The 26,779-nt window shown below is 34.5% G+C and overlaps 6 protein-coding genes across 18 annotated transcripts; 3 read left to right on the forward strand and 3 right to left on the reverse strand.

Annotated features, from left to right (window-relative positions):
• Positions 1-550: 550 nt before the first annotated feature.
• Positions 551-4,429, reverse strand: LOC127242148 (mitochondrial carnitine/acylcarnitine carrier-like protein). 2 transcript variants are annotated; one of them, XM_051261562.1, is made up of 3 exons: positions 4,294-4,429; positions 2,012-2,403; positions 551-1,302 (listed from the first exon to the last, which is right to left on the reverse strand). In XM_051261562.1, exons 2-3 carry the CDS (start codon positions 2,401-2,403, stop codon positions 801-803), a joined length of 894 nt encoding a protein of 297 aa, XP_051117519.1. In that variant the 5' UTR covers positions 4,294-4,429; the 3' UTR covers positions 551-800. The 2 variants fall into 2 exon arrangements, with proteins under 2 accessions (XP_051117519.1, XP_051117518.1); XM_051261561.1 differs by lacking the exon at positions 4,294-4,429 and adding an exon at positions 3,079-3,381.
• LOC127242146 (senescence-associated protein AAF, chlorolplastic-like) lies at positions 4,184-8,312 on the reverse strand. Of its 10 annotated transcripts, none has more exons than XM_051261557.1 (13): positions 8,227-8,312; positions 7,345-7,641; positions 6,740-6,883; positions 6,415-6,488; positions 6,053-6,129; positions 5,891-5,962; positions 5,587-5,655; positions 5,405-5,442; positions 5,204-5,324; positions 5,048-5,116; positions 4,752-4,855; positions 4,583-4,658; positions 4,184-4,487 (listed from the first exon to the last, which is right to left on the reverse strand). In XM_051261557.1, exons 2-13 carry the CDS (start codon positions 7,611-7,613, stop codon positions 4,317-4,319), a joined length of 1,284 nt encoding a protein of 427 aa, XP_051117514.1. In that variant the 5' UTR covers positions 7,614-7,641; positions 8,227-8,312; the 3' UTR covers positions 4,184-4,316. The 10 variants fall into 10 exon arrangements, with proteins under 10 accessions (XP_051117514.1, XP_051117517.1, XP_051117511.1 ...); XM_051261560.1 differs by having other exon boundaries at positions 7,345-7,635; positions 8,227-8,285; XM_051261554.1 differs by lacking the exon at positions 8,227-8,312 and adding an exon at positions 8,083-8,220 and having other exon boundaries at positions 7,345-7,635.
• Positions 8,313-9,742: 1,430 nt separating this feature from the next.
• LOC127242092 (8-hydroxygeraniol dehydrogenase-like) lies at positions 9,743-12,057 on the forward strand. The gene is made up of 5 exons (XM_051261432.1): positions 9,743-9,941; positions 10,021-10,134; positions 10,232-10,745; positions 11,431-11,584; positions 11,665-12,057. Exons 1-5 carry the CDS (start codon positions 9,844-9,846, stop codon positions 11,865-11,867), a joined length of 1,083 nt encoding a protein of 360 aa, XP_051117389.1. The 5' UTR covers positions 9,743-9,843; the 3' UTR covers positions 11,868-12,057.
• LOC127242091 (elongator complex protein 4) lies at positions 11,740-15,861 on the reverse strand. 2 transcript variants are annotated; one of them, XM_051261431.1, is made up of 10 exons: positions 15,578-15,861; positions 15,317-15,395; positions 14,269-14,432; positions 13,949-14,175; positions 13,796-13,865; positions 13,441-13,597; positions 12,911-12,992; positions 12,673-12,832; positions 12,495-12,586; positions 11,740-12,376 (listed from the first exon to the last, which is right to left on the reverse strand). In XM_051261431.1, exons 3-10 carry the CDS (start codon positions 14,405-14,407, stop codon positions 12,209-12,211), a joined length of 1,095 nt encoding a protein of 364 aa, XP_051117388.1. In that variant the 5' UTR covers positions 14,408-14,432; positions 15,317-15,395; positions 15,578-15,861; the 3' UTR covers positions 11,740-12,208. The 2 variants fall into 2 exon arrangements, with proteins under 2 accessions (XP_051117388.1, XP_051117387.1); XM_051261430.1 differs by having other exon boundaries at positions 14,269-14,437.
• A 3,749-nt stretch (positions 15,862-19,610) lies between these two features.
• Positions 19,611-21,253, forward strand: LOC127242211 (dof zinc finger protein DOF5.7-like). 2 transcript variants are annotated; one of them, XM_051261668.1, is made up of 2 exons: positions 19,611-20,882; positions 20,990-21,253. In XM_051261668.1, exon 1 carries the CDS (start codon positions 19,868-19,870, stop codon positions 20,861-20,863), a length of 996 nt encoding a protein of 331 aa, XP_051117625.1. In that variant the 5' UTR covers positions 19,611-19,867; the 3' UTR covers positions 20,864-20,882; positions 20,990-21,253. The 2 variants fall into 2 exon arrangements, with proteins under 2 accessions (XP_051117625.1, XP_051117624.1); XM_051261667.1 differs by having other exon boundaries at positions 19,611-20,852.
• A 4,432-nt stretch (positions 21,254-25,685) lies between these two features.
• LOC127242151 (uncharacterized) lies at positions 25,686-26,557 on the forward strand. The gene has a single exon (XM_051261568.1). The coding sequence runs from the start codon at positions 25,780-25,782 to the stop codon at positions 26,458-26,460; it is 681 nt and encodes a 226-aa protein (XP_051117525.1). The 5' UTR covers positions 25,686-25,779; the 3' UTR covers positions 26,461-26,557.
• The last annotated feature ends 222 nt before the right edge of the window (positions 26,558-26,779 follow it).

A 26,779-nucleotide genomic window follows, 5' to 3' on the forward strand; every position in this document is an offset into this window, starting at 1 on the left:
TATATAAAGCCATATTAGTTGAAATTTCATAATAGAAAATGGTAAAAGAACTTGAATAGAAACTTTTTTGTACAATTTCAAAGTAAAAAACAATGAAAATGTTAGATATGAAGTAATGTTGTTTTGAGTAAAGAAATTTCATAATAGAAAATGGTAAAAGAACTTGAATGAAAACTTTTTTGTACAATTTCAAAGTAAAAAACAATGAAAATGTTAGATGTGTAGTAATGTTGTTTTGGATAAAGAATATGGCTATGATTCTTTTATTGAGTATGATAAAAATTTGATTTGAATTTAATACTGAAATAATATATAATCAGATGTTTTGTAATGAAAAAAAAAATGTATTTTCTTTTTCGAGAAATACAAACTCTAATCAATAGAAATATGAAGTTTTGAATCAAAAGAAAAAAACTCCATATATATACACATGATCCGCTAAATTTATACATAATTATTTATTATAAATAATTTTATTACTTTTATTTTAATAAATAATAACTATCTTTTTAATATAAATAAATTTCAATCTAATATAATACCTTGTAAATTAGAAGAGACAAGATAAATTACACTATAGAGAAATCATGTATGACCATGCAAGTACGATGTAAATAACAACAAAATAAAATAAAAATTCAATAAAAGAACACACCCTTAACTAAGTACATAAACATGCTTGCAGTCAACAAAGTTTGTGATCAATGGTTCTCATACAACAATGCAATAATCAATGAGTTAATTCCTTCGAGCTCGGGACGATCCGACGCGAGACGCCCAGACAGACGTGCCCTCCAGATTCACCCCAAACTAGACCTCGTAATCTCGTACGCCAAGAAACACGCCGCGTTCGCCGGCACGCTTCGCGCCATCGCCGGCCCGAACCCCTTATAAAGCCCCTTCACCCCTTCCGATTTCACGATCTTCCGGAATGCGTCCCACGACCCCGAGAACTTCGGGTTCTTGTAATCGTCAACCTGAATCACGCTCTTCACCACGTCCGTCGGGTAAACCAACATCCAAAATGCTGCTCCGGCGACCCCTCCGGCCAAAATCTGCGACCCTCGTCCCAAGCTCGACGTATCCGTCCCGCCGGCAATGTATTGCTTCACGGCTTCGTACACGCCGAACATCGCCGCGTTCCCGGGGACTTCCCGCGCCATCGTCGGAAAAAGCCCTTTGAAGAGACCCCTCGCGCCGCCTTCCGATTGGAGGACTTGCCGCGCCACGTCCATCGGCCCACCGTATTTCACAGCCAATGTACCCGGGCCGGACGACGCGAGTGCGCTTTGCGCCTGCAATCTGCATCGTCAAATAGTCGAAACATCGAATGGTTATGCGTAAGAACATATAAGTAGGGATGAGAAAAAAAATACCGAATTGCCGAAATACAACACATATCTTATTGAAAATACCAAAATTTCGGTATACGGTAAAATTTGGTACTTTTTCGGCATGATAAAAGATATATTCTCCCTCCATTCTTTCACAATCTATCTATTTTTTTATTTTAGTTCATCCCATAACAAAGTATAAATTTCTTTTTTTTACTAATTGTCTACTTAACATTACAAATACACAGATGTCATTACTTTTTTATAGTACAGTACTAATAAAATTTTATGCAAAAAGTAAATTGACAGACATATATGAGACAAATGGAGTATATTCTAACATTTATTGAAGCATATCGTTTTGATATTGGTATTTGATATATCAATATATATCAATAATTTGGTACGTTGATACCAAAATTATTGTTCTTAATTTCGGTATGAAACAGTATATACCGATGCCGTACGAGCTATTCGGTACCGAATTATTGATACGGTACCGATTATATATATGTCATACCGAATTTTCAGTACGGTATCGAAATGATATTTATTATATCGAACATTTCGATACGGTATACGGTATGCAGTATAACATTCGGTATATCGTACCAAACCATCCCAACATACAAATTCGAAAATCCAACACGAAGCAGAGTCAAAAACCTGAATCGGACCTGCATTTGATCAATTCCGTCGGGCAAGCCAAGAAGGAGACGGCGACGCCAGCTCCGGCGCCGGCGACGAACTGCTGGTCGACGGTTAGAGGAGCACCGGGTGCAGACCTCAACAACGTTTCCATTTGACCTCGAACGGTGAAAAGCACGGCGTTGAACGCAGCGACGGTGGCCAACGGAGCTCCCATCCCCTTGTACAATCCGCCGGTCCCTTCCGCAGCTATTGTTTTCTTAACGGCGTCGATCGCGCCTGAGTACTTTGGAAGCTGCCCGGGAGATGGCGCTGGCTGACTTTGGAGCTTCACTTTGATCGTGTCGAAAGGGTGCCCGACGACCAATTGCGCCGCCCCTCCAACAGTCCCCGACGCGAGATCTTTAGCTACATCACCCATCTGCGCAAAAAAAGATCGACAGCAGAGCCAAATTTCTATCACAAACAAATAAATTTTAAAAGTTCCAATGTTATTTATCGATAGTACGTTTTTTAAAATAAAATGTAACATCAAATATCTATTTATCTCGCAAGTTAACCGTGGATTTACTTAAATCACCTATACGACTTCAAAGCTTGGCGTAGCAAATCAAAATGTACACAAACTTTAGGAGAATTATTGAAAACATTTACACATAGGGTGTAATGCAACGATTTGCGACCACCAATTTGATTGATGTTATTACATTACAGGAGCATTGATGCAATTCGATTATCAATCGACAATGGTTTCATAGAAGAACTCGAACATCGAAACAAGGTAAAGGGTTAGTGGAAAAAGAAAAGTAAGGCAGGGTAGCCATTAACAAGCAGCAGTATGAACAGAGAAATCAGAACTTATATATATATATATGTGTGTGTGTGTGTGTTTGTTGAGTGCATAAATTAAGAACACAATTGCAGTCAAGATCCAAACAAGCTTCAAAATAAGAACAGATATACATGAATAAAATCGATGCATACGAATCAATCCAGTGTGATGAATAATGAATGATTTTTCACAGAATCAAAAAAACAGATTGATTGATTACTGATACTTGCAAAAGAATCGAAAAAATGAAAACAAAAAAGTCACCTTTCTCTCTTTTTTTTGGCAGGCAATAAGAGAGATTAAACAAATACAATCTGCGATCTGAAACCAAACCACAGATTAGGGAGGGATCGATGAACACCAAATCCAAACCTAACCTAAATAAAAGGGGAACAGATCAAATCAGGTCAGTTTTTTTTTTTTGGTTTAAATCAAAAAAGGAAAGAGAGGGGCGGCGCGCGGGCGGATTGGCGACGACAGTTCCAAGAACAAAGGCGTTCGTACGTTGGTGTTAGAGTGAGTGAGTGAGTGATAAGAAATGAAGAAGGGAGGGGGACAATGAAAGAAGGCAGGCAAGTCAAAAAATAAAAATAAAAATAAAAAATAAAAAATAAAAAATAAAATAATAATAATAATAATAATAATAATAGGGCAATGGGAGTGGGTGAGGGAGATGCGGCCGGAGTTGATGGGCCAATCTGAACCTCTCCCTCTCTCTATCTCTCTCTTTCTCTCTCTAAAGAAGACGACAAACAACAACCAGATAAACCAAACCAAGGGGTGGGGTGAATCAGTGAATGTATGTTATTAATTGATATGTGGTTGGGCGGGGCGGAATCTTTATCACCCTAAAGTCTTCCAGAGCAGAGTAGAGCTGATAAAGATTCCGCATAATTCCGACCCACCAAAACCAAGCACCTGTGTTTTTACTGTTTTGCCATATGTTTTTACAACTTTTAGTTTAATTTTTAATTACTATAATAATTTTAATAGTATATTGGTGTATATTTTTACAAAAAATTATTTTGAAGATTTAAAATTTTTAAATAATAAAATTTTAAGATTTGTTATTAAGGAAACAAGCTTATATATTTGTTTAACCTAGAATTTTTGAAGTAATAATAATAATAATAATAATTTGATTTAATATTTGGAAGGTTTTAAATATATATATTGGGTAATATTTTCAATGCAAAACTAAATTTTAATGTAATTTATAAATACAAAATGGACGTTTGATTTTAATATTTTTAAAAGAAAAAAATATATATAATAGTAAAATCAAAACCCAAATCACAAATGTAAACACCCAGATATGTTTTGGAGGGGTCTCTATTCTTCGTTTTACCCACACTCTCAATCCGTTCGATTAGGCACTTAAATTTGTGTTCAAATGGATTTTCAACAATAATAAATCAAATCAAAACAAACAAACAATTATAAGCATAGAAACGATAACATAACTAAACTAAAAGTTACCCCTTTGAGCAAGATAGTCGTTCCTACTTAGTCCTCATTTCATTGTCATCTCCCTCGTCGTCGTCGTCGTTCGATTTTTCGTTCATCATGAACCTCCAGGTATCTCCCTCTTGAATTTCCCACTGTTTCTTCAACTCGAGTATTGTTTTCGACACAGCAGCAGCAATCGCAGGGTTGCTGTCGTTCGCCAATCTCTGCAAAACACGATACATTGCGACATTTAGTCGAAAACACTTCTTGTAAGGATTGAAGAGCAAAAGCAAAAGCAGAAACAAAAAAACAAAGCTACTTGCAAAGCTCCCATGCCGGCATTTCCAAGAGTCCACATCGACGGCGCAGCTGATAATGCATTGGCCAACGCCTTCCTGCATTGTCGAGGAAACAGACAAAGAATGTAAATCAAAGAATGTCGAATCATAAAACAAGAAATAAGGTTAACAATAGATTTTCAAACATGCCTTGTTCGGACATCCGAAGAATTCGAACACTCTGCCAATAGAGAAACGGTGCTTTTACCATCCATGGCATCGAGATCAATAAGTGTCGCCACCACCAGCTCCAGCTGTTGCAAATAAGAAGAAGACAAGACGATACGCTCAAATAATAACCACATAATTTAATAAATATTACCAAATAATAACGATAATTTAATCTAAATCATAAATTAAATATCTAAAATATCTCAGATGATTGTGAATCGAAGTAGTGGTAAAGCTTCTGATAATTAAGAACATGCAGCTTAGCTTGCACAGACCTCTTCCGGATCAGCATAGTCGATTCCATCAGCTTCAGAGAGTGCAGAAGCTATGCTTCTATATGCTTCCTAACATACATACGTTGGCAGATATAAATGGTTAAAAATAAAGTTTTCTAACATGAATATAGTACACTCTACTAAGGTGAAACTAACCTCGATAGCACTAATTCGGGCGGGAGATACCTCACCAGGAATGAAGTCGAGGGTTTCGCCATTCTTTTCGAGTGTAATGTGACTCATGGCCTTACAGGTGTTTGTGGAATCTCTTCTCCTGCTAAGGTGAAAGCATTTCAGTCAGAAACTAGTCGAATAAAACAGTGTATGAAAAAAGAAATTGTTGTAATAGAAACTTACATTTTCTTAACCATCATGTCATGAATGTTCTTGACAAACTGAAAACTCAAGAAAGAGAATTCAGAATTTTCTAGTCACTAAATAAGGATGGAAATATGGAAAATAAAAAGGATTCATTGGACCTTTCCGGACGACACAAATCTTTGCTTTATTGAATGAAGAACAAGGAACAACAAAAATACCTCCAAAGCCATTAAAGAATCCTCCATTGCACGCCGCTTGGCAACAACATCGGCTAGCTTCAAGTCAGCCTGATTGAGAACAAACAGGTTGTTTTGGATATTTTTTAGATCAAGAGCAAATAACAACAAAAGTTAATGCAAGCAAATATGTAGGGTAAATTACAAATTAGCCTGTTGAAATCCTTCTGATGTTCCTTCTATTTATTTTTAATTTTGAAAAAGGTAAGGTGTTAGTCGAAGCATGAGATCATCACATAGAGCCTCTAAGTTCTTATCTAGGAAACTCTTCTGCACAAGTACTCACCTCTAATGCACCATCACTCCAGTGCTTATCAGCAGCAGTTCTCAATTTATCTTGAGCTTCGTTTTTCAAAAGCTGCCACGAACAACGAAATCATTACCAAAACTACTTTACAACTTAGCAAGTTTGAAAGATCTCCTCTACTTGAGAAAGGAAAGCCCTTACAGTGGTAATATAACGAAGCCTTTCAGCTTTCCTCTTTACATCATAATCAATTTTCTCAACATCCTCTCTTGCCCGGGCTACCATGACAGAAAAGATTCAGATAATGAATTACCATTGAATCTCATGTTTAGTATGTTGAATGTCTTTTATCAAACTATTAATCTAATCAAACATTCAGTTGAATGTAGTTTAACGATTAAAATGAGATCTAGATGCTAAGCTAGAGTGAAGAAACCAACTTGGATATGTTACTAATTTGCATCACAAATCTATATTGGCGGTCCGCCTGACATGGCAGATTCAGCTAGTTCAGACACTTGCTTATCACAAAATATTAGGAAATAGTGGAGTAAGAATTTTACCATCAAGCTTAAGGAACTCTGACCCAAGAAATGCAACGTCTTGCCGTGCGCGAGCATCCAACCTCGCGATGCTTCTGAAAATTTTAAATTGCTACCAGGTTTTAGAAATCAAGGATATCATTTTATACCTCTCGGAAAAAAAACAAATAAAAGTAGTTTCCAGCTATAAAGTCTATGAAAATGGTTAACCACAAGAAACAAGTAACAAAGCAAAGATTCCAAGATAGCATAATATATCTGGAATCAGTGCAGGATCGAAAGGAAGGGTAGGTAATTTAAATCCAGATTAAATTGTTTCTGTAATGCTGATGGATATCCATACTACCGGGAAAGAAGTACGATGTCATCTTTAGCCCTTTCATTAACAAATTTTGCATCGTTGCAAGCAAATTCATGTGCTTGAGCTAATCCATTCCTTGAAGGGACAATCTTTCCAACTCCAACAACAGAATGATCATCTTCACTTTGACTATCAAAACAGAAACAAAAAAAAAACAAGCATGACAACATCTATAAGTTTTTGGAATCAAGAGATTCATGTTGATAAATAAAGTGCACGATTCCAGAAGGACAAATGTAACATTTTTAAAGCATGCATTTGCATATAGAATGCGTGTGTGTGTGTGTGTGTGTGTGTGTGTGTGTGTGTGAGATATATCTTAAGCCATAAAGGTTTTAGAAGAGAAGGAAAAATGTTATATCTATCCTAGCTTATGGGACCCATTACAAATCAAGGGTTTTTGTAGTCCATGATAATTATATTAAAAATAATGTCCATCTCCTAAGTGAAGAACAAGAACAATCTTGGTCCCATTCAACACAAAACACATTGGAAAATTGTCATATTCAAAACCTTAATGTCGATGTAATTGAAACACTCAAGGCAAATAGGAACTCAACAGATTATTAGTTCTAAGATGTCACACATACCTGGAGATGTTTGAACAATCACTGTAATGTCTTACGTGCTCCCTCGTTTCAGCATTGTGTGTCTCAGTTGATTGACATGCCCAAAAAGATCCCTTTGATCCAATGTAAGTGCAGCCTGTTCCACCCAAAGGCTGCCACAATCTGTTTTGAGATAACTTTATATGACGATGGTTGCCTTTTTTATGATGGTTGGCGCCTTGATGTATAGCAGCAGTATATGAGTTAGGATGCTGCAGTGACTTACAAACCAACCTAGTTGGTTGGGCCATGGTTTTGATCTTACAGCTTGGACTGCAGCTTCAATATGAGATGGAACAATGGACGAGTCAACCAACACAAATTAGCATTTCTTAGTAGATGTTTGAATATAGCAGCTAACAGGTAGAGAAGTCTATATGTGCTGAAAACTGATGACCAGTGACCTTAATTGCTAGTTAAACTAAAATTCCAATATTGGGATAGAACTGAACTGATTACCTCAGAACAAACATATGAACTCAATCTAGGAACTCAAGTTATTACGTTAAACTAAAAACCAAACGAGACTATCACGTACTTACGGGAATCACCAATTGTACTGCACTGTTCACTATGACATCAACCAATTCACATTTCGAATCAGATTTAACCTAATTCAACAAATTCCATTCAATCACAGGAGAAAGCCCCCAATTCCCAGCTATGATGCAACAATGCCATTCAAAACAATGTATCTGTTAAAAAAGTCACGAAACGAACCCCCAAATAACCATCCCGAAGCTTCCATCATGAACCGCACCATTATATATAAAAATGAAGCTAAAAAGTTGTTAATTTCAAAACATCCAAGACCGAAACAAAAAATTTTAAGTGTAAAAATCGGTAGATAGGCATAACACTCACAAGCCGGAGAGAGAATGAAAGAGAGTAGCAGTTGCAGAATTGGTGGAGGATTGAGAGGAACTCCATTTCCAGCCACACGTCGTGCATGTGGGCCTTGAGAAGGAAGATTCTGGAACTTTTGTGGGACCGTCTGAAATAGTACAGTTGCAGATACCGATGGCGCCCACCATAGTTGACCTGATAAGATGGGCCTACTCAGAATTGGCCCATTATACTTTTGGGCTTTTTAAATGGCCCATTATTGTTATTTGTAAATATGTAATAACAATGAATAAATAACGGATAATAGGAAAGAATACATATTATGGCCGATATATATATTCTGTTTTTCTTTTTTTTTTAAAAAAATACACATTCAATTTTTGTGTGATATATACACATTGAGAGTTCCATGGCAATCTCCAATGGGTGAAGGTTTAAGAAATACCAAATAATTAGCCCCATAGAAAATAACTTTAAAATAATAATAATAATTGTTTTTGTAGTATTATTCATAAATTATTGTGGGTGGTTAATAGTTAATATGATACAATTATGATTAGTTTCATTATAAATTGCAAGTTAACACACAAGACCAATATATAATACAAAGTGACGGCCTATTAACTTAATTTAAGTCATGTATAGACGAATAATTGCAGCAATTATACTCATTAATAAAACTATTGACTACTTATGTTGTTTAGTTGTGGACCCAATTTATTTGCATTTAATGTCAAAAATAATAGGTGTAATAGTGCGTGCTTAAAGACACGAGGAGAGCCCGCTACTAATGTTAGCTTATTAGGACACATAAATGGAGACAACTATCTTTTAGGGCTAATAAAAATGTCTCACTCAGGTTACATATTGTATTTTGAATATTTATTTTTTTATTTAAAATAATATATTAAAAATGATTTTAGTTGAAAATTACAATATTTTTATATTTTATTTAAGTTCAAACTCTAATATATATCTATATATATACAATTTCAGTCCATCTGAAAAATATGTATTTTTATCATTTTTTCTATCAAAATCAGTTTTTGCAAGGAAATATGGAGTGTTTAATTAGGTTCAAACAAGTCATATTAGCCAAATAATGTATGGCAACCAAGATCCGAAAGATAAGATCTTGAAACATCGAAATTTGAATTCATAGCCTCGCGATTATAAATTTATTTTTTATGAGACAATGATAAAATATATAGTATTCTCACCGTAATACTTGAAGAGTCTCGTTTACTTTACTTAACATTAAAAATATATATATTATTTATTATAGAATGTCTTATTAAACGCTATTTCAATACTAAATATAAATAAAAATTTCAAAATACCAAACAAGTAGCAACACACCCTGTATATTGTATGGAGCCGAGATAAAAGCGGGCCGGGCTGTCGGATCCTTGCCGACCCGACCCGATCCACCGAAACATCTACTTGAATGTCATCCATCCACCCCCCACCCAACTCCACGGTCCCCTTCAGTGTAATAAATTGACAATAATTCACGACCGACAGACACATCCCGCTGTTCACAGTCAACTTCGATTTCCTTGTATATATCAACACACATTAAGATAAAAACAATAGCAAGAAACCCCCAATCTCTATCTTACCTATAGTCCTTCAATGGCGAAAACACCCGAAACAGAGCATCCAGTCAAGGCACTCGGTTGGGCTGCCAGAGACACTTCTGGAATCTTCTCCCCCTTCAAGTTTTCCCGAAGGTAATCACTAAATCAATCAATCTTAAATCGATTCGATTGAGTACAACGTCGTCCGATCTAATCAAAATTAACAAATTAGGGCAACTGGCGAGCACGATGTGCAGTTCAAAGTTCTCTACTGCGGCGTCTGCCACTCCGATCTTCACATGGTTAAGAACGAGTGGGGTTTCACTCAATACCCCATCGTCCCTGGGTGAGCTCTACAGAAATTAAATTAAATTAAAAATTAATTAATCTGCTGTCTCGGAATCATCGTTCAGTTCTGTAAATCGCTTTATTGTCCGATTCAGGCACGAGATCGTCGGCGTGGTGACCGAAGTCGGCAGCAAAGTGGATAAGTTCAAAGCCGGCGACAAAGTCGGCGTCGGATGTCTGGTCGGGTCGTGTCGGGACTGTCCTCAATGCAACGAAGATCTCGAGAATTACTGCGCCAAGCAGATTCTTACATACAGCTTTCCTTACACCGACGGCACCATCACCTACGGCGGCTACTCCGATCTCATGGTCGCCGACGAGCATTTCGTCGTCCGGTGGCCGGAGAATTTTCCGCTCGACATCGGCGCCCCTCTTTTGTGCGCCGGGATCACCACGTACAGCCCGTTGAGGTTCTTCGGGCTCGACAAGCCCGGATTGCACGTCGGCGTGGTCGGGCTCGGCGGGCTCGGCCATGTCGCCGTGAAGTTTGCGAAGGCGTTTGGGACTAAGGTGACGGTCATTAGTACATCTTTGAGTAAGAAGGATGAGGCCATCGGTAAGCTCGGGGCCGATAATTTCTTGGTTAGCAACGACGCCGAGCAAATGCAGGTAGTTTTTACTCGACTTGTTGTTTGATTGGTGATAGTTAGTGTGCTGACTAATTATAATTAGCATAGTGCCGACATCATATGAAATATAAATCATCTGTCCGAAAAATATAAACAGACAACATAAAATATATGTTAATATAGGTTGCATGTCCTGATATAATATAGTTTTGATTTGACTCTACGTTGTAATATTACAATATATAAATATATATATATATGATCGGGTCAAATCAGTAATATGTCGACTTAATTGGATCAGCTGATGTATGCCAATTAATATAGTATTAATACGGAGACAACACATGAAATCGGTCTACATTACACATGCTATAGCTAAATTCAGCCCAAAGTAGATGTTAGTAGAGAATACATATAAAATGAGATCGATTACCATACTGATTGGAAAAAATTCATTAGCATCGTATTGATTTTGCCAATCAATGCATGAAAATTTAGGAAAATGCGGTATGTTCATATTTAAGGGTGTGTTGTATGAACATATATTATACGCTGACATTCATGATAGTATGTGTTTTATAGATTATTATCCTCATTTGTTAATTCATATGTTATATTTTATAGTATTACATTAAACATAGGCTAGGTATTGTCTACCTTAATGTGATGTATATCATATTTCATGTTGATTACGGCTAATCAGCACATTTAATTTCCGCGAACAGGCTGCAGCCGGTACAATGGACGGCATCCTCGACACGGTGTCTGCGATTCATCCGATCACGCCATTGATAAGCTTGTTAAAGCCGCAAGGTAGACTCGTTTTACTCGGTGTCCCGAACAAGCCCCACGAGGTTCCGGCTTTCTCCTTGATTGCGGGTTAGTTTGCTTCCTACATATATTTTCTTCATGACGCTTTGTCGGGACAAAGATAGATTCTTGTTTGGATGGATTTGCAGGTCGAAAGTCGGTGTCCGGGAGCGGGATCGGCGGGATGAAGGAGACGCAAGAAATGATTGATTTTGCGGCGAAGCACAACATCCTGCCGGACGTCGAGATCATCCCGATCGACTACATCAATACCGCGATGGAGCGCCTCCTGAAATCCGACGTCAAGTACCGTTTCGTGATCGACGTCGAAAAATCACTGAAACCCGAATGAGAATGCAGTGTAATGTTTCCCTTGTGTGTTTTTGGTATGTTTGCTGCTTAAGAATAAAGAGAGACACTACTTATGCATATGCATGCAATAATATTACACGGCATGTAATGTTCTAGTTTGTTTGTAACATTGAACTGGTTCTTTCAAAGTTCTTCACTTTTTCCAAATTTAAAATTTTTACTATTTTCAATGAGCGGATCTTTCTCAAGTAATATAAGTTAAACAACAGTTTCTTGCAATCAGCAAGAAATGTCTGGACAACATTTAAGGATCACACATGCATCAAAGGATCATCCAAAGCCTGGAAAACTTACGTGTGTGTATATATATAGACAGCGCGACTAGAAGTCGAGAGGGCCCGTCTTGAAAGATCCGGAACAGCTACCGGATGATGCGTAAGAGTTTCCACTCGAGCCATCTACAGGGGCTTGGTTCAGACATTCGAGGATTAAGGATCGCCGTTTATGCAGTTTCATGGAGTACGTCGTCGTCTCAAGAATTGTAGGGACCTGTACCGAAAGTATAAACCAAGAAATCACTCAAAAAAGTCGAAGTGTTCTATTTTTCAGTCATAGGGATCATTAGCTACACTCGAAAGAAAACATTTTTAACCTTAATGGCTCATACCTGTGTATTGATGCGCGCAACTTTGTGGACGCTGAGGAGACCGACCATGTCCTGATATCCCGTAAGAAGCTTAGCAAGTTCCTTGTCTTCGTCTGGTCGAAGAAAGCGGTGTAAGTTATGTTGTCTATGGAATTACAAGAGTTGTGTGAAGGTGTTGTAAGAAAGCGACAATGCGCACCTAGAATTGCTTTGACTGAAACTAAGGTGTCGGCCAAATGCTGCAGCCGTTTGGAGAAGGCTGTGGAGACGAGCGATGGTGGAAAGGTTATGACCGCAACTGAATTTGACGATCTGATCACGCTTTTAAGCGAGCGTATGAAAGAAAGCATCTCCCATTCCTACAAGAGAATTGCTTGACTTGTGTAATAAGCATTTGAAAATGCTTGATCCGTGATGACGATATAAGTCGAATTTACCTTATTGAAGAATTCACATTGAGGAGAGCAGAGTGACTGAATAGCAATACGACCACCTGTGATGTTTGAGCTTCCATTGTTTCTGAAAACGTTAAAAATATATCATAATCTACAAAAAAAATGGTCAATCGAGTATCAGATTGGGACAATTATAGTCCAATCACATATTCTGCAATTCTACAATGAATAAAGTAAAAAATACTCCATGAAACTTCAAATTACTCCAGTGCATCTAAAATGAATTTCCACGTGTTGATGGCTACATTTCGAGGGGACTATAATTCAACAATGTAATCTCAACTTTTTTTCTATTCTAGTGGCGGAAAAGTGAAATCGATCCTTCTTGAATTAACCATGTTATGTTGTCGAATCTGAAGCAATACTATCCCCCAAGATTATCCCAAAAGATATACATATGCCAAGTGCCAAATCAACAAACACCATATCATGTTTTATTTAGCAAGATCATCTATCCAACACATGTTGAATGTAAGTAACGTAAAATGCACAAGTAAAATATATAGCATTACCGAGAATTTTGAGCTAATAAGGTTGAACAGCGTTCATGAAATGAGGCAAGATCAGCAAATTCTGTAAGGCTAACACAATCGATATTCTGTCGACTGAAGAAGTGCCTCTCAAGGGGCTTCCGCAAGTCAAATTCACCACAATACTCCGACTTCCCATCTGCAAACAGTAAAAAAAAGGCATCATTAGTTTTGCCACCACTATTTTCCTAGTAAATAACATTAAAAACCTATCAATTAACAAAGTGAGAAAACATTAAGACATAATACAGCAAACAAAAATGCAAATCACCGAACATAACAATGCCAAGTAATGATCGAGCATAAGTTGAGAACGGTAAGGCTTAATTAACTTCACCTCTTTGAGATTCTGAATTATTTTCACCAAAATACTTTTTGTATTGCCAAGCAATTCTCAATCCATTCTCCTATAATTCAACGAACAAAATTAGCCAAAAGAAAACACAAACTTCCGACTCAAAGGTATAGAAAAAACAAAACAGATGAATACATTCTCTGTGTCGTGAACACGAGATTTATCATCCTTAGAGACAACTGGGCTAGGCAAAGTTCCAAGAAACCCCCTCGGGTCTTTTGCAGGACTGGCATAGATAAGAGGCTGGTAATGAACCAGCCCTTGAGACATAAAATTTCTCAACAACAACATATGATGTGGTGCTTCGGTGTCCTCCATAATCATCACTAGACTTCCCAATGCAAAACCACCTCCCAAAATCCCTGTTAAAATTGATAGTTTATAACTTCATCTAAAACATAAATTCCTGAATGTGGAATTTCAGCATGAAAAGAGCAGAAGGGCAAAACACTTACTGTCAAGATCTGGAATTCCGGATGAAAGAAAATTCGTCCCGTTTGGACCATGCTTCAGCCCGGGGATCGGCGAGGCCATGTTGGATGTTGTAGAAACATTGCGAGAGAAACTACCGGTGCGAGGCTTAGGAGTAGCCATGTATGCCAAATAAATGGCAAGGCACCTAAACTTCATATACAAAGAAACCAAAGTCAATGAAAACAACCGAACAAAGGCTGAAAATCACCCAATGCAGCAACCAGTTCAAGAGCTGTCAAGCAGTAAGAATAGTTAAAATATCAAGTTCGTAAGTGTTCATTCGAAACAATGTATGAAACAAAAAATCAAAAAATCCCATCAGCTTTTCTGCTCCAATTCCACTCTCTATGGATTTTTTAAAATGGATGGACACGATACTGAAAATGCTAAGCAAAATACTGCCAACATGACTGCATTTGTGCAAAATCTTCTCCAGCAAATGCAATCTAGGTTCCAGGCAATGTCAAAATCCAACGTTTGTAAAATTGATGAGATGGGAAGCTGAATTGATGAGTTAGAGCAGAGCATCAACGATCTTAGAGGCGAGATGGGTCAAGAAGGAGGGTCTCCAACCCCTTCAGCTCCAGCAAAGAGTCGGGAAGAATCCAAGTCGGCGAAGAAAGCTAAATGCTAAAGCAATCAATGAGTGTGTGCATTTCCTCAATGAGTATCCTAAACCTATTATTCGTTGCAGTATCACACTTATCAACCAGTATCTCTATTGGAATTTCATTCGAAAATATGTTTAGTGATTTGATACTGGAATCTATCATCGGACATGTTGCCAGACATGGAGAGCCAACCTTCATTGCTTAACAGTAATCGTGCTTTGCTTCAAATATATATGAAACAAAGTAGAACAAATTATTAAAAAAACAAGAATGCTTAGTTTAACAAGCTTAACAACCAGAACTCGAGCATAGGATATTGGTCGGGTTCATGTTTAAAGTTCTAATATCACGTTACGCCCAACTAGAAATTCTTGATCAGCAAATACACAACTGTAAGAAGAGAAGATTGAATGGTAACCTGAACAGTTGCGAAGTTTTCTTAATTCCTCCACCAAGATCGTTCGTGTTGTTGCCCACAAGCACCTTTTTTTACAGCACTGCACAAAGAGCAATCAAAATGGAAGTCAAACCCTCCCACTAAAAAAAAAAAAAAATGTTTGAACGAATTCCGCCTGAAATTTCTAAAGAACACTTTTTCATCGAACACATACCAGGCCACACATTCCCAGCGTAAAATCCTAGAAATTTGTAATTAAAGAGAGAGAGTGTGAAAGGTAACCTCAACAATTGTATACGTTTCTCGATTCCTCGATTTCAGTCGATCGTGTTGTTGCCCACGAACACCTTCTTCACGGAAGTGCCCCAAGAACAATCAAAACAGCAGTCAAATCCTCAACTCAAAAACAACTTCCATTTGATCGAATTCCTCCAACTAACTGCTATTGCACGAATCGTAATTGACAATTTCCGAGAAGATAGAGAAACTGAATTTCAAAAATAGCTCTTCGCCGTTTCCACCGGCGGTGTCTTCAGCAAATACGATTGTAATTGACAGAATGAAGGTAAAACCCAACTGAATATAAAATTAATTTTTTTTTTATATATATAAAACAAAAATTACTAGTAAGAACAGATTAAAAAAAAAAAAAAAAGATAATAGCAACCTGGAACAAACCTTTTAGGGTTTAAATAAATTTTTTTTTTTCTTTTTTGGGGGTAAAAATAACATATATTAATCCAAACAGGCTAATTTTTTTAAAAAAATACTAATTTTTTTAAAAAAATATAATAAATATATTTTTATATAAATAGTACATTAAATATTAATTATTATTATTATTTTTAAATTTCAAAATCTATAGTTTGGATAAATCTAAAATTGAAAAATTCCATCAGGGGTTTAGGGTTCCCCAATTGGAAATTGAGTGGGCCGTTAATGGACTCATACGCAAACGAAGCCCAATGCCATCTGTTTCAAAAAAGGCTTGGACCTCAGCTCCATGGGCTTGCAGTACAAATAGTACGGACTACGAGCTAAGGAAGAAGACGATGACAGTGGAGACAGATAAGCACGCCATTAATTAGAGTAGAGATATATATACATATAGCTGCTTCAGTGAAGCTGCAGCTGGCGATGTATGTGTAACTAACTGTAAATGTAATTAATGGATGAATAGTGTGAGTGATTAGTGCTCATGTCATCAGAATTGTAAATTAGGGTTTACTATTCAATCCAATTCGTCATCGTCTTCATCGATCCTCACTTCACGAGGAACCCACTGCACTACTCAACATTGCATCATATATACTGCTTAATTAATTAATTAATTAATTCTCCTCCATTAAATTCTCGATCTTTCATACCTTTGATTCCATTATTATCCATTTCCATGGCTGTAGTATCTCTCTCTCTCTCTCTCTCTCTCTCTATATATATATATATGATACTTCCACCTTTAAAGTGTATACTCAAATATTTGGACACATGTTTTTACGAAAATGAATAATCTCATTAAAAAATATCTATTTTTTTCATTTTAGTCCGTCTCATAAGTATTTATTTCTTTTTTTAATAATTGTACTACCTACTTAACATTACAAATACTCTTACAACTTACAATATATTACCAAAATATCATTACTTTTATATCACACCGTACTAATAAGATTATTTTAGTGCAAAAAAAAATAAATGAATAAATGGATGGTGTATAAGAGAATGGTATGATAGATATAAAAAAATAATTTATATACTACCCAGGTTCATTATTTTTATATTATTTAAACAAATATTTATACTTATGTAAAAAAAATGACGAAAAATCATTAAAACCAAAATCAAAACACAAAACAAACACAGTACACACCCTATATCTTTTTAATAAAAATAATTGTACACATTTGGGAGGATATATATATTACGGTATTGTGTGGACATTTATGGTCATTAATAAGAAATAAATGAGGATAGATGGAGCAGTAATTAATTATAGTGCAATAATTAATATGTGTCTGAGACACACTTCTTACTATATTAATAATCAACAATCAGCATATCAGATTTTGTCTCCACAATACAATCCATCGTGCTATCAAATTTTTCCCTTTTTTTTTTTTCTTTTTTTTTTTTAGATGTTCAAGAATAAAAATAAAAATTGCAACTTTGTAATGATTTTTATTGTTATCTTTTAAATGTGATTTATAAAAATATTTTTAATAAATATCGGAATAAGATTGTCAATTAAATTATTAAAATTATGTAGTATAATCTAAAAATTAGGCAAAAACAAACCATGCAAACATTCGAGGACAAATTGAGTATTCCATCAAATTATTTTTAATAGTACTACTATTTATAATTTTTTTAAATATCACATCATTTTTTCTTTCTTTAAAAATTAAATTAATATTTTATTTCTATATATATATATAAAATATTGGGTTTGTTCATTTCGTAATTTTTTTTGTTATTTTGGATGTGTGAACTTTTTTATATTAGGTATATGAAGAATTATCTTCATAATATAAAAAATAATATTTTGTATTGAATTGTCAACAATTTTTTATAAATTAATGGAATATATTTTATGTTAATAGTGTATATTATATCTTTTAATAAAATATTTATAATAACATAATAATCGCGCCACTAAAAAATAATAAACGAACAAACTCTTTATTTATTTTGATAATTTGTACAGTAAAAATAATTAATTAATATAATATCATATATATATATTATTTGATACAATATATTTTTTAAGAATATAAATAAATAAACCATTATTTATTCTTCATATTTTCTATTTAATTAATATTATTTTAGTTATTTTTTTCAATTTTTACCGTAAATATACATCAATCAAAACTTTGTTTACATACACATTTTTTTGAAAACTTTGGTATTATTAATAATAACACATTTAACAAATTGTCACACAATATATATTTTTTCTCATAGATACATTATTTTCTTATTATCTCCAAAATATTTCAAAAACTCCCAAAATTTATCTAAATAGATAGCAAATTTTTACACAAAAATTTTAACTTATTTCAAGCTTCTTTATATAATTTGTTTTATTTTATAAATGGCTCATAATATGTGTTTTATATATACCTTTGTGTAGGTAATATTTTCCGTATATTTTGAATATAGCACATATTTTCCTTTTTATTATTTTTTTTCATTTTTACGATGAATTTATATTCAACGGCGCACCCGGTTTCATCTCGAATCCTCTGGTTTGTGGTTTTGAATTACCGCGGCTACATGACTTACCGATTTTCTAAAAACCCGTTCGGAATACTTTTTATGAAATGTGCATTCAATTTTTATTTTTATTTTTATTTTTATTTTTGGCCATCTTAATAAAGTGAAATGCTTCTATATTGCTCAATTCTCTTACACAATATAGTATTGCAAAACTTTGTAAAAAATAATTAATGGATGCTAAAATGTATTGAAAATTAAGAAAAATAGACAAGAGCTACATATATAGTCTAGTTACAAAAATAAATAAATAAAATGATGAATTATTTATATATTACATACAAAAATTATTTAGCAATAAATAACATGTATGTATATATACCAATCACATTTAAAGGACTTTTATCTATTTAAATTTTTAGACAAAATGAATATGAAAGGCTCCTTTTAGAATTAATAATTAATTCTTGATTTTATTATGCTATAGAAAATCACATACGCCTAATCAATTATTATGTAAAATTTATTTCTTCTTAATTATAATATTATTAAAATAAAATATTTTTTAAAATTGAAAATTATCAATATAATAAATAAATAAATAAATAACCAAATAATATCTGATTCAGACAATCCTATATAAAGAAGTGGTCTGTTCTACGGACCATAGTATTAATACACAGACAGCTTCGGTTTCCATAAGGACCAGTTCCGCGCACACAGGTGTTGAGAACCGGATAAATCTAAACCGTTCATATTGCTCAATCCGGACGGTCTAGATCAATTTGGTTTCGAAGTCCAGGTGTTGCTCACTTTTTGTGGGCCTAAAATTGGCAGCGTGGATCTTCCCAGTTCTTCCTGTTGGCTTACCTTTATATAACTCAGGTAATTATGAAAAACGTCCCACGTTTGTAACACCCAGGACTGGAGATCCAGACCACATCCAAGCCGTCCAGTAAGTGGACCCCTCGCCATCGACGCTCTGTATTCAATTGAAAGCACCACAGTCTGTTTTGTCCGTTGTCCAGCCATGGAAGAACTGCTGTATATATATATGTAATCTATCTCTCTCTCTGTATCTATCACCCTGCTGCTTAGCTCTCTGCACTCCCTCTCTCTCTCTAGAAAACCATAACTCTCTCTCAGATCCAACCTCCAAGAAACAGCCTAGGTTGAAGCTTGATGAAGATCACAGGAGCCCATCAGCATCCACTCATTGCCCATCAACCCTAAGCATGATTTCAATGAATTTTCTCACTCCTCTTTTACCTCCAAGACAGGAAATTCAACCAATTTTCTCACTCCTCTTCTTGCATCAATCGGTTCGAATTTAATTTGATTTAATTTCCAATCTGTATGTTTAGTCCAATTTTTTTCTATAAGAACAAACCCCAATTCCAAAACCCCCTTTCAAACATGTCGCCTGATCACATCAATCCCGCCGGAAAAGATGATGCCCAAAATTCCGGCGGACGGAAAAGCGGCGGAGGCGGCTCCGCCGCCGCCGGCCCGGTCCTCAAGTGCCCCCGCTGTGATTCCCCCAATACTAAATTCTGCTACTACAATAACTACAGCCTGACTCAGCCCCGCCATTTCTGTAAGACCTGCCGGAGGTACTGGACCAAAGGCGGCGCGTTGCGGAACGTGCCGATCGGCGGCGGCTGCCGGAAAAACAAAAAGCTGATGAAAACCTCCCCGCAATTCTCCGGCGACGGCTCCTCGAAAGACTCCATCGCATCATCCGACATCAACGTCGTCGGCGGCGGGTTGAAATTTTTCCAGGGCGTCTCCCCCGCCATGGATTTCCAGGTCGCTTTCCCCCGGCTCCACCACAGCCCGCCGCTCCCAGCCGCCGCCGGCCTGTTCCCCCAATTCTCCGATTCAATTTCCCAAAACCCTAATTTCAACCTCCTCGACCCTAATCCCGCCGCCTCCGCCGCCGCGTCTTCCTCACCGTTAATTAACTTCTCAAACTTCCCAATTTCGTCGGGAATCATAAACCAGGAGCTCGGATCCCTCAGCCTCCATGGCAGCCTGGCTTCCTCCATCGAATCCCTGAGCTCCATTAACCAGGACCTCCACTGGAAGCTCCAGCAGCAGAGATTATCGATGATCCCATCCACCGAACCGCCGCCGCCGCCGATGATCAATAATCACAAACCCCAACAAATCATGTTCGGCATTTCCAGGCAAGACCGGAAAGATCATCAGGCCGCCGCCGCCGGCCTGTCGACGGAGTGGTACTTCGAAGGTAATTCACTGACAACAATGGCGGACAATACAGCAACCATTAACAGCAGCAGCAGCAACTGGACAGAATCAATCCAGGCCTGGAACAACGGTGATTATTAATTAATTAATAAATCAAACAGTTGAGTTTTCGTTCGTTCAGTTAATTGCAGTTTTCCATATATATATATATATATATATTTCTTACATGTAATCGCTGGTTTGTTTGTTCGATTTTGTGTGCTGCAGCTGCAGATGATAAGATGGAATAAAAACAAACAAGAGTGGCTTTTGCAGTTTCATATGGCTTTTGGGAATTAATGAAGAAATCGAAGAGCTTTTCTTTTAATTAATTAAACTTGTAATTTATTAATTAATTAAATCTTTGTTAGATCCTTGAATTTGGTTCTGCCCGTCTTTAATTATGTGTATATAGATAAATCTGTTTGTGTTTGCGATTATGTCTTGGAAGTGTATGGCAGAGTTTCTTAAATTAATAAAAATAGTTAAGATTAGGCCTAATTCTTGCATGCATTTATTTATTTTTGTAAAATTATGGTTAAGAGACTTGTTTTAATTTTTAATCTAATAGCTTGCAAATTAATTTCGAAAAATCAAGTTATATTAAACGAACCATGTATATTACAATTAAAACTTTAAGGATGTCGAAATTTAAACTCATAATCTTATGGAATCAAGTCAATTCTGGATGGAATCTATGCCTCAAAATATCAAATTTCTTGATTTAATCAACTTTTATTTAGAGATCTTCCACTTTTATTCTCACTCCCACTTTTGTTGTGTTGTATTGTCTTTCATATAACGAGAAGTTTGAAATTGTTTATTGTAAGAGGTCACTGAATAGTGGACCTGCGATCGTAAAATCATAGATAGAAAATTCCGGACATGTCTTGATATTGATTGTCACACAATCTGTGTAGGAATTACTTATCTTACTATTTAAAACAAAACAAATTAAAACCCTCTTTTTATCACTAGCATTCTTGGTTTCTTGCATCATCACGATCACATTGGGATTGGTGATGGATATTTGGAGCAATATTAAACACAATTAATTGCTTCTTCTGCATACAACATATCTACATACATGCACAATTAAATCACAATATATATATATATACAAATTAAGAGATATAGATACACACAGACAGATGTGGATCATATATCAGCTTGTTCACCTGTAATGGTTCAGACAAAAACCCTCTCTCTCTCTCTAAAAAAAAACACCCTCTATTTCTCTCTCTCTCTATACTGTCTGAGTGTCTTCTTAAGTTAGTCTCTCTCAGATCACCAACTCACTGCATCAATACATACACTGACAGTAGCTAATGAAGCTGGACCTGGATCTGGACCTTCTGTATATTGCCTATTATTTCTTGGACACAACTCCCGGCACCCCAGCTCCGGAACATAATCTGGTATATATCAACATTCAACAAGGTTAGGAAAAAAAAAGGTTAGAGGGTTACCTCAATTAAATTAATGCAATAAATTTTCGGACAAAGATATGGTTGAATTCTTTAATAAGTTTTAGTACTAGTGAATTAAAAAAAAAAAAAAATACTATTTCTTAAAAAATAGATTAAAGTAAACTTTTTTTTTTCTTATATAAAATATCAAATTAAATACTTCACTTTTTTTACTATTTTCAAAATTTTCTAGAATTCTAAAATTTTTATCTAAATAAAAAAGGTAAATATACATATATAAATTTATTATTATATTTTAATTAATTAATGTAAAATTACACACAAATGCCTATATATGCATGTATATACAAACAACACTTATCGTAAACCCTAATCAATAATCACAAATTATAAAGGAATTTGTACATGTTTGAGTTTGTAATTTTAAATCATAATAAATAGTTTTTAAAAGAAAATTAGCATAAATTTGAATAAATGAAAATGGAGAATGATAAGTAGTTGGAGAAGTGGAGACTGAATTGTGTGTCTGAAAAAGTCGATCGAGGCTGGAAAGTCGAATTAAATGAAATAAAGACTGGCAATGTTTATGCAATGTAATGTAATCTATACATATACATATCTGTATCTATAGTTTGTCTGAGAGAGAGAGAGGGCAATTTATAAGACATGGAGAATAGGGTTTTGTTTTTTTGGCTGTGCAAAAATGGCTTTTCTGATGAGTGTCTTGGACAGTGAGCCCTCAAGAAAGGAGGGCGCTTCTTATTCATCCGAGATCCGGGATCACAGGTCCTGAATTAAACTTGTATAGCAATTCTACCTCGTTTTGAATCGGTAAGAGATTAAAGTATATGAATATTTTATTTGAAAAATATAACTTAAACTGAAAATATTCATGAAACTTTAGAAATGTTGAAAAAATAACATAAATGATGTATAATAATAATAGTGGTATATTATTTTAAATAAATTTTGAACGAAATATAATATTTAAATATTGATATTTTAATTTTATCAAAATTAATAATAAAATAAATTTAATGACGTACACACAAAAAAAAAAATAAATAAATTTGACAGACAAAAAAAATATTTATATAATATTATTACAATCACTTAATAAGGGAAAATATTCCGACTCCAATATCACTTTAGATGATTTTATTTAAATTTTAAACTTAAAAAGATATGAACCATTTAAGTTTTATATATTATAAAATTTTTTAATCAATAAAATATTATTTCATCTGTTTTAACTAAAATTACTATTTTTATTATTTTTATTTAAAATAAAAATATTCTTTCAGTATGCAAGAAAAAAAATATATTATTTTTTAATCTATTATAAGATAAGTAATACATTAAATTGGAATACAGATAATTATACAATACCATTTTTATAGTATAAATTGATAAAAAAAAAAGTAAGATAAAGGAGAATGTTCCACATCCAAAAATGCATGCAATTAATAATTGTTACAACATTAATATTTGTCCTATATTTAGGAATACTTTAATCATAAACACATGCACACACAAAATTAATATATATTATTATTATTATATGCTCACGAAAACCCTAACCCTAGTACACTCGTGTGTTTGTTTGGAATTTTGGATTTTGAGTTGAGATTAGAATATAAAAAATTTTGAATTTGAATAGTTATATGATGTGATATAAATAGGCATTGATGTGATGTTTTGAATGTAAAATTGATTTTTAATATAATATTAAAAATAAAAAATAGGTCTTTTAATTTGATATTTTTTAGGAAAAAAAATTGGATGAATAGTGAATTTAAAATCCAATCCCCGAAACAAACACATTTAATTTAATAATATATAACTAATTAAACAATTGTAACAAATTAAATTAAATTAATTGTGAAAATAAAAATAATTTGTGGTATATATGTGAAGGATGAGGACAGACAAGAGTTGGCATGAGTAACGTGATACAAACCCTGCAAGAATTTCATGACCCATCCATACACTTATCACACCTACACACATATATATACATACATACATATATATATATATAGAGAGAGAGAGAGAGAGAGAGAGAGAAAGTTCATTCTAGATGAATCTTGTTTGTTCAAATTAAAGCAACGAATTTGGGGTTTTTAGTTGTCAAATGTAGCAATATTGCTACCCTTCTAAAATTAATTACTTATATTGGTTCACAATTTAATTAAATATTTTCGTAATAATTTATGCTCCTTTCATGGCTTTTTTATGCCACATCATTGGGATTTAGTAATTAAGAAATAATAGTATTTTAACAGACAAAAAAAAATTTAATAAAAAAAGTTATTATGCATTTACAAAATAGAGAGAGAGTTCGGCTTTTGAATATAAAATAAATTTACAAGAATATGTTCATTAATAATCTTTTTTTTTTTAAATCAAATCAAACATTTGTTTTTATTTTATTATTATACTAAAACTCAATTTTACATTCAAAATATAACATCTCTATTTATATTATATATTACATAATTATTTCAATTCAAAATTTTTATAATTCAAATCTTAAACCCAAAATTCAAACTCCCAAACAAACATAATTTTTTTTAAAAAAATATGATTACTCCGTATCTTAACAATCTATGTCAAATGTAAACATAGATATCGAAAATATGTAGGAATCGAGGTTGTAAATTAAACTTGTATAGAGCAAAAATTATATGATTTGTTCGATTTTGATTTGAAATTAGGACAATGATTTAAACTCTACTTTAAATAGTATTTTAATATAATATTTTTTTTTAAAAAAAATAATGTTTATTATCTAAAATTGTAATTTTTTTTGTGTGAAACAAAAACAAATATACCGGTACTATTTGTTTAATTATGTTTTTGAAAATTATAACATTTTGAATTAAAATAATTATTTGATATAATATAAATAATAGTAATTTATCATTATTAAAAAATAAATTTAAATTTAATATATTGAATGAAAAGCAAATATAGAATGTAATATATTTTGTGGGAAAGATATGACTATTACTATAGGTAGATGAGTATTGAAAATGGATTGGTGAAAACACAACCTAGCAAACAATAGTTTTTTTGGCAAAATTTTTATGATTTTTTTATATATATACTTATGTGAATTTCTATAGTATTTATTAATTATATTTTTTAAATTATCATATTAAATATAAATTTTAATCTCATTAAATTTCATATCAAATACTCAAATTTTATTATTATTTCTAAAATTTTTCCAACTTGTGAAACTTTCAATTTTTATCTAAACGGGACATAAATTTGAGAGATTAAAAACATACATTTCCACAATTTTATTTTATTTTATTTATTTTTTAAAGTAAAACTTCACTATAATTAAATAGACAATGTAATTTTGTCACATACTGGTCCTGGCCCAATACATAAAGAATATTATACAATTCATATTGGGCTCAAGGCCGAATTAGTGGCCCAAACCAAGTACTATTTATAAATAGAGAGAGATGAGGTCGCTTAAACCCTAGCTGTTCCTCAATTCTCCAGCTTCAATGGTTCATCCTTCGTAGAGAGAAACCGCTACCGATTTGCGTGTTCAATTCACTCAGGATAACCATGGAAGATTCCTCCGCCGCTGCCATGGAGGTCGATGGAACGAGCGCGGTTGCAGTGCAGAAGCAGAAGCAGCCTGTTTTGTTCGCCCAAAAGCCCAACTTTCAACCCCTGAAAGCGCACGAAATCTCCGACGGGCAAATCCAGTTCCGGAAAGTATCTGTGCCTCCGCACCGATACACGCCGCTTAAGAAAGCCTGGATGGAGATCTATACGCCGATCTACGAGGAGATGAAGATCGACATCCGGATGAATCTCAAGGCGCGCAGGGTCGAGCTCAAGACACGAAGGGACACCCCCGACATCAGCAACCTCCAGAAGTGCGCCGATTTCGTTCACGCCTTCATGCTAGGGTTTGATACGATCGACGCCGTGGCGTTGCTCCGCATGGACGAGCTCTATGTGGAGTCGTTTGAGATTAAGGACGTGAAGACGTTGAGAGGGGAGCACCTGTCTCGTGCAATTGGGAGGTTGAGCGGTAAGGGAGGGAAAACTAAATTCACGATTGAGAACGCAACCAGGACCAGGATTGTGATTGCTGATACAAAAATCCATATCCTCGGTTCGTTTTCCAACATCAAGGTTGCCAGGGACGCACTCTGTAGCTTGATTTTGGGTTCGCCTGCTGGTAAAGTTTATTCAAAGCTGAGAGCTGTGACTTCCCGTCTTGCGGAAAGGTTTTGATATTTTCTAATAGAAAGATCATACAGCTACTCTGAGATGTTTCGATTGTGTTTGAATTTGAAATTTTGAGTATTTATTACTATGAATTTTTACTTGAGTGTTGTGATTATTGCTAGAAACATAAAAAAAAAAATACACAATCATGCGATAACTTGCTATTTGTAATATTCTTTGGATTTCAAATTTTAATGTACTGATATCTTTGATAGTTTTGTGCACATAAACCCTCTCCATACACTTGTTTAACCAGGAAAAATTCCAATTTTAATGTCCACTTATCATTTAATATAAAAGATTTTAGAAAAGAACCTACTCACAT

The sequence above is a fragment of the Andrographis paniculata genome, unplaced genomic scaffold (genome assembly GCF_009805555.1).
Source record: "Andrographis paniculata isolate CXL003 unplaced genomic scaffold, ASM980555v1 Contig86END, whole genome shotgun sequence".
Lineage (NCBI taxonomy): Eukaryota > Viridiplantae > Streptophyta > Magnoliopsida > Lamiales > Acanthaceae > Andrographis > Andrographis paniculata.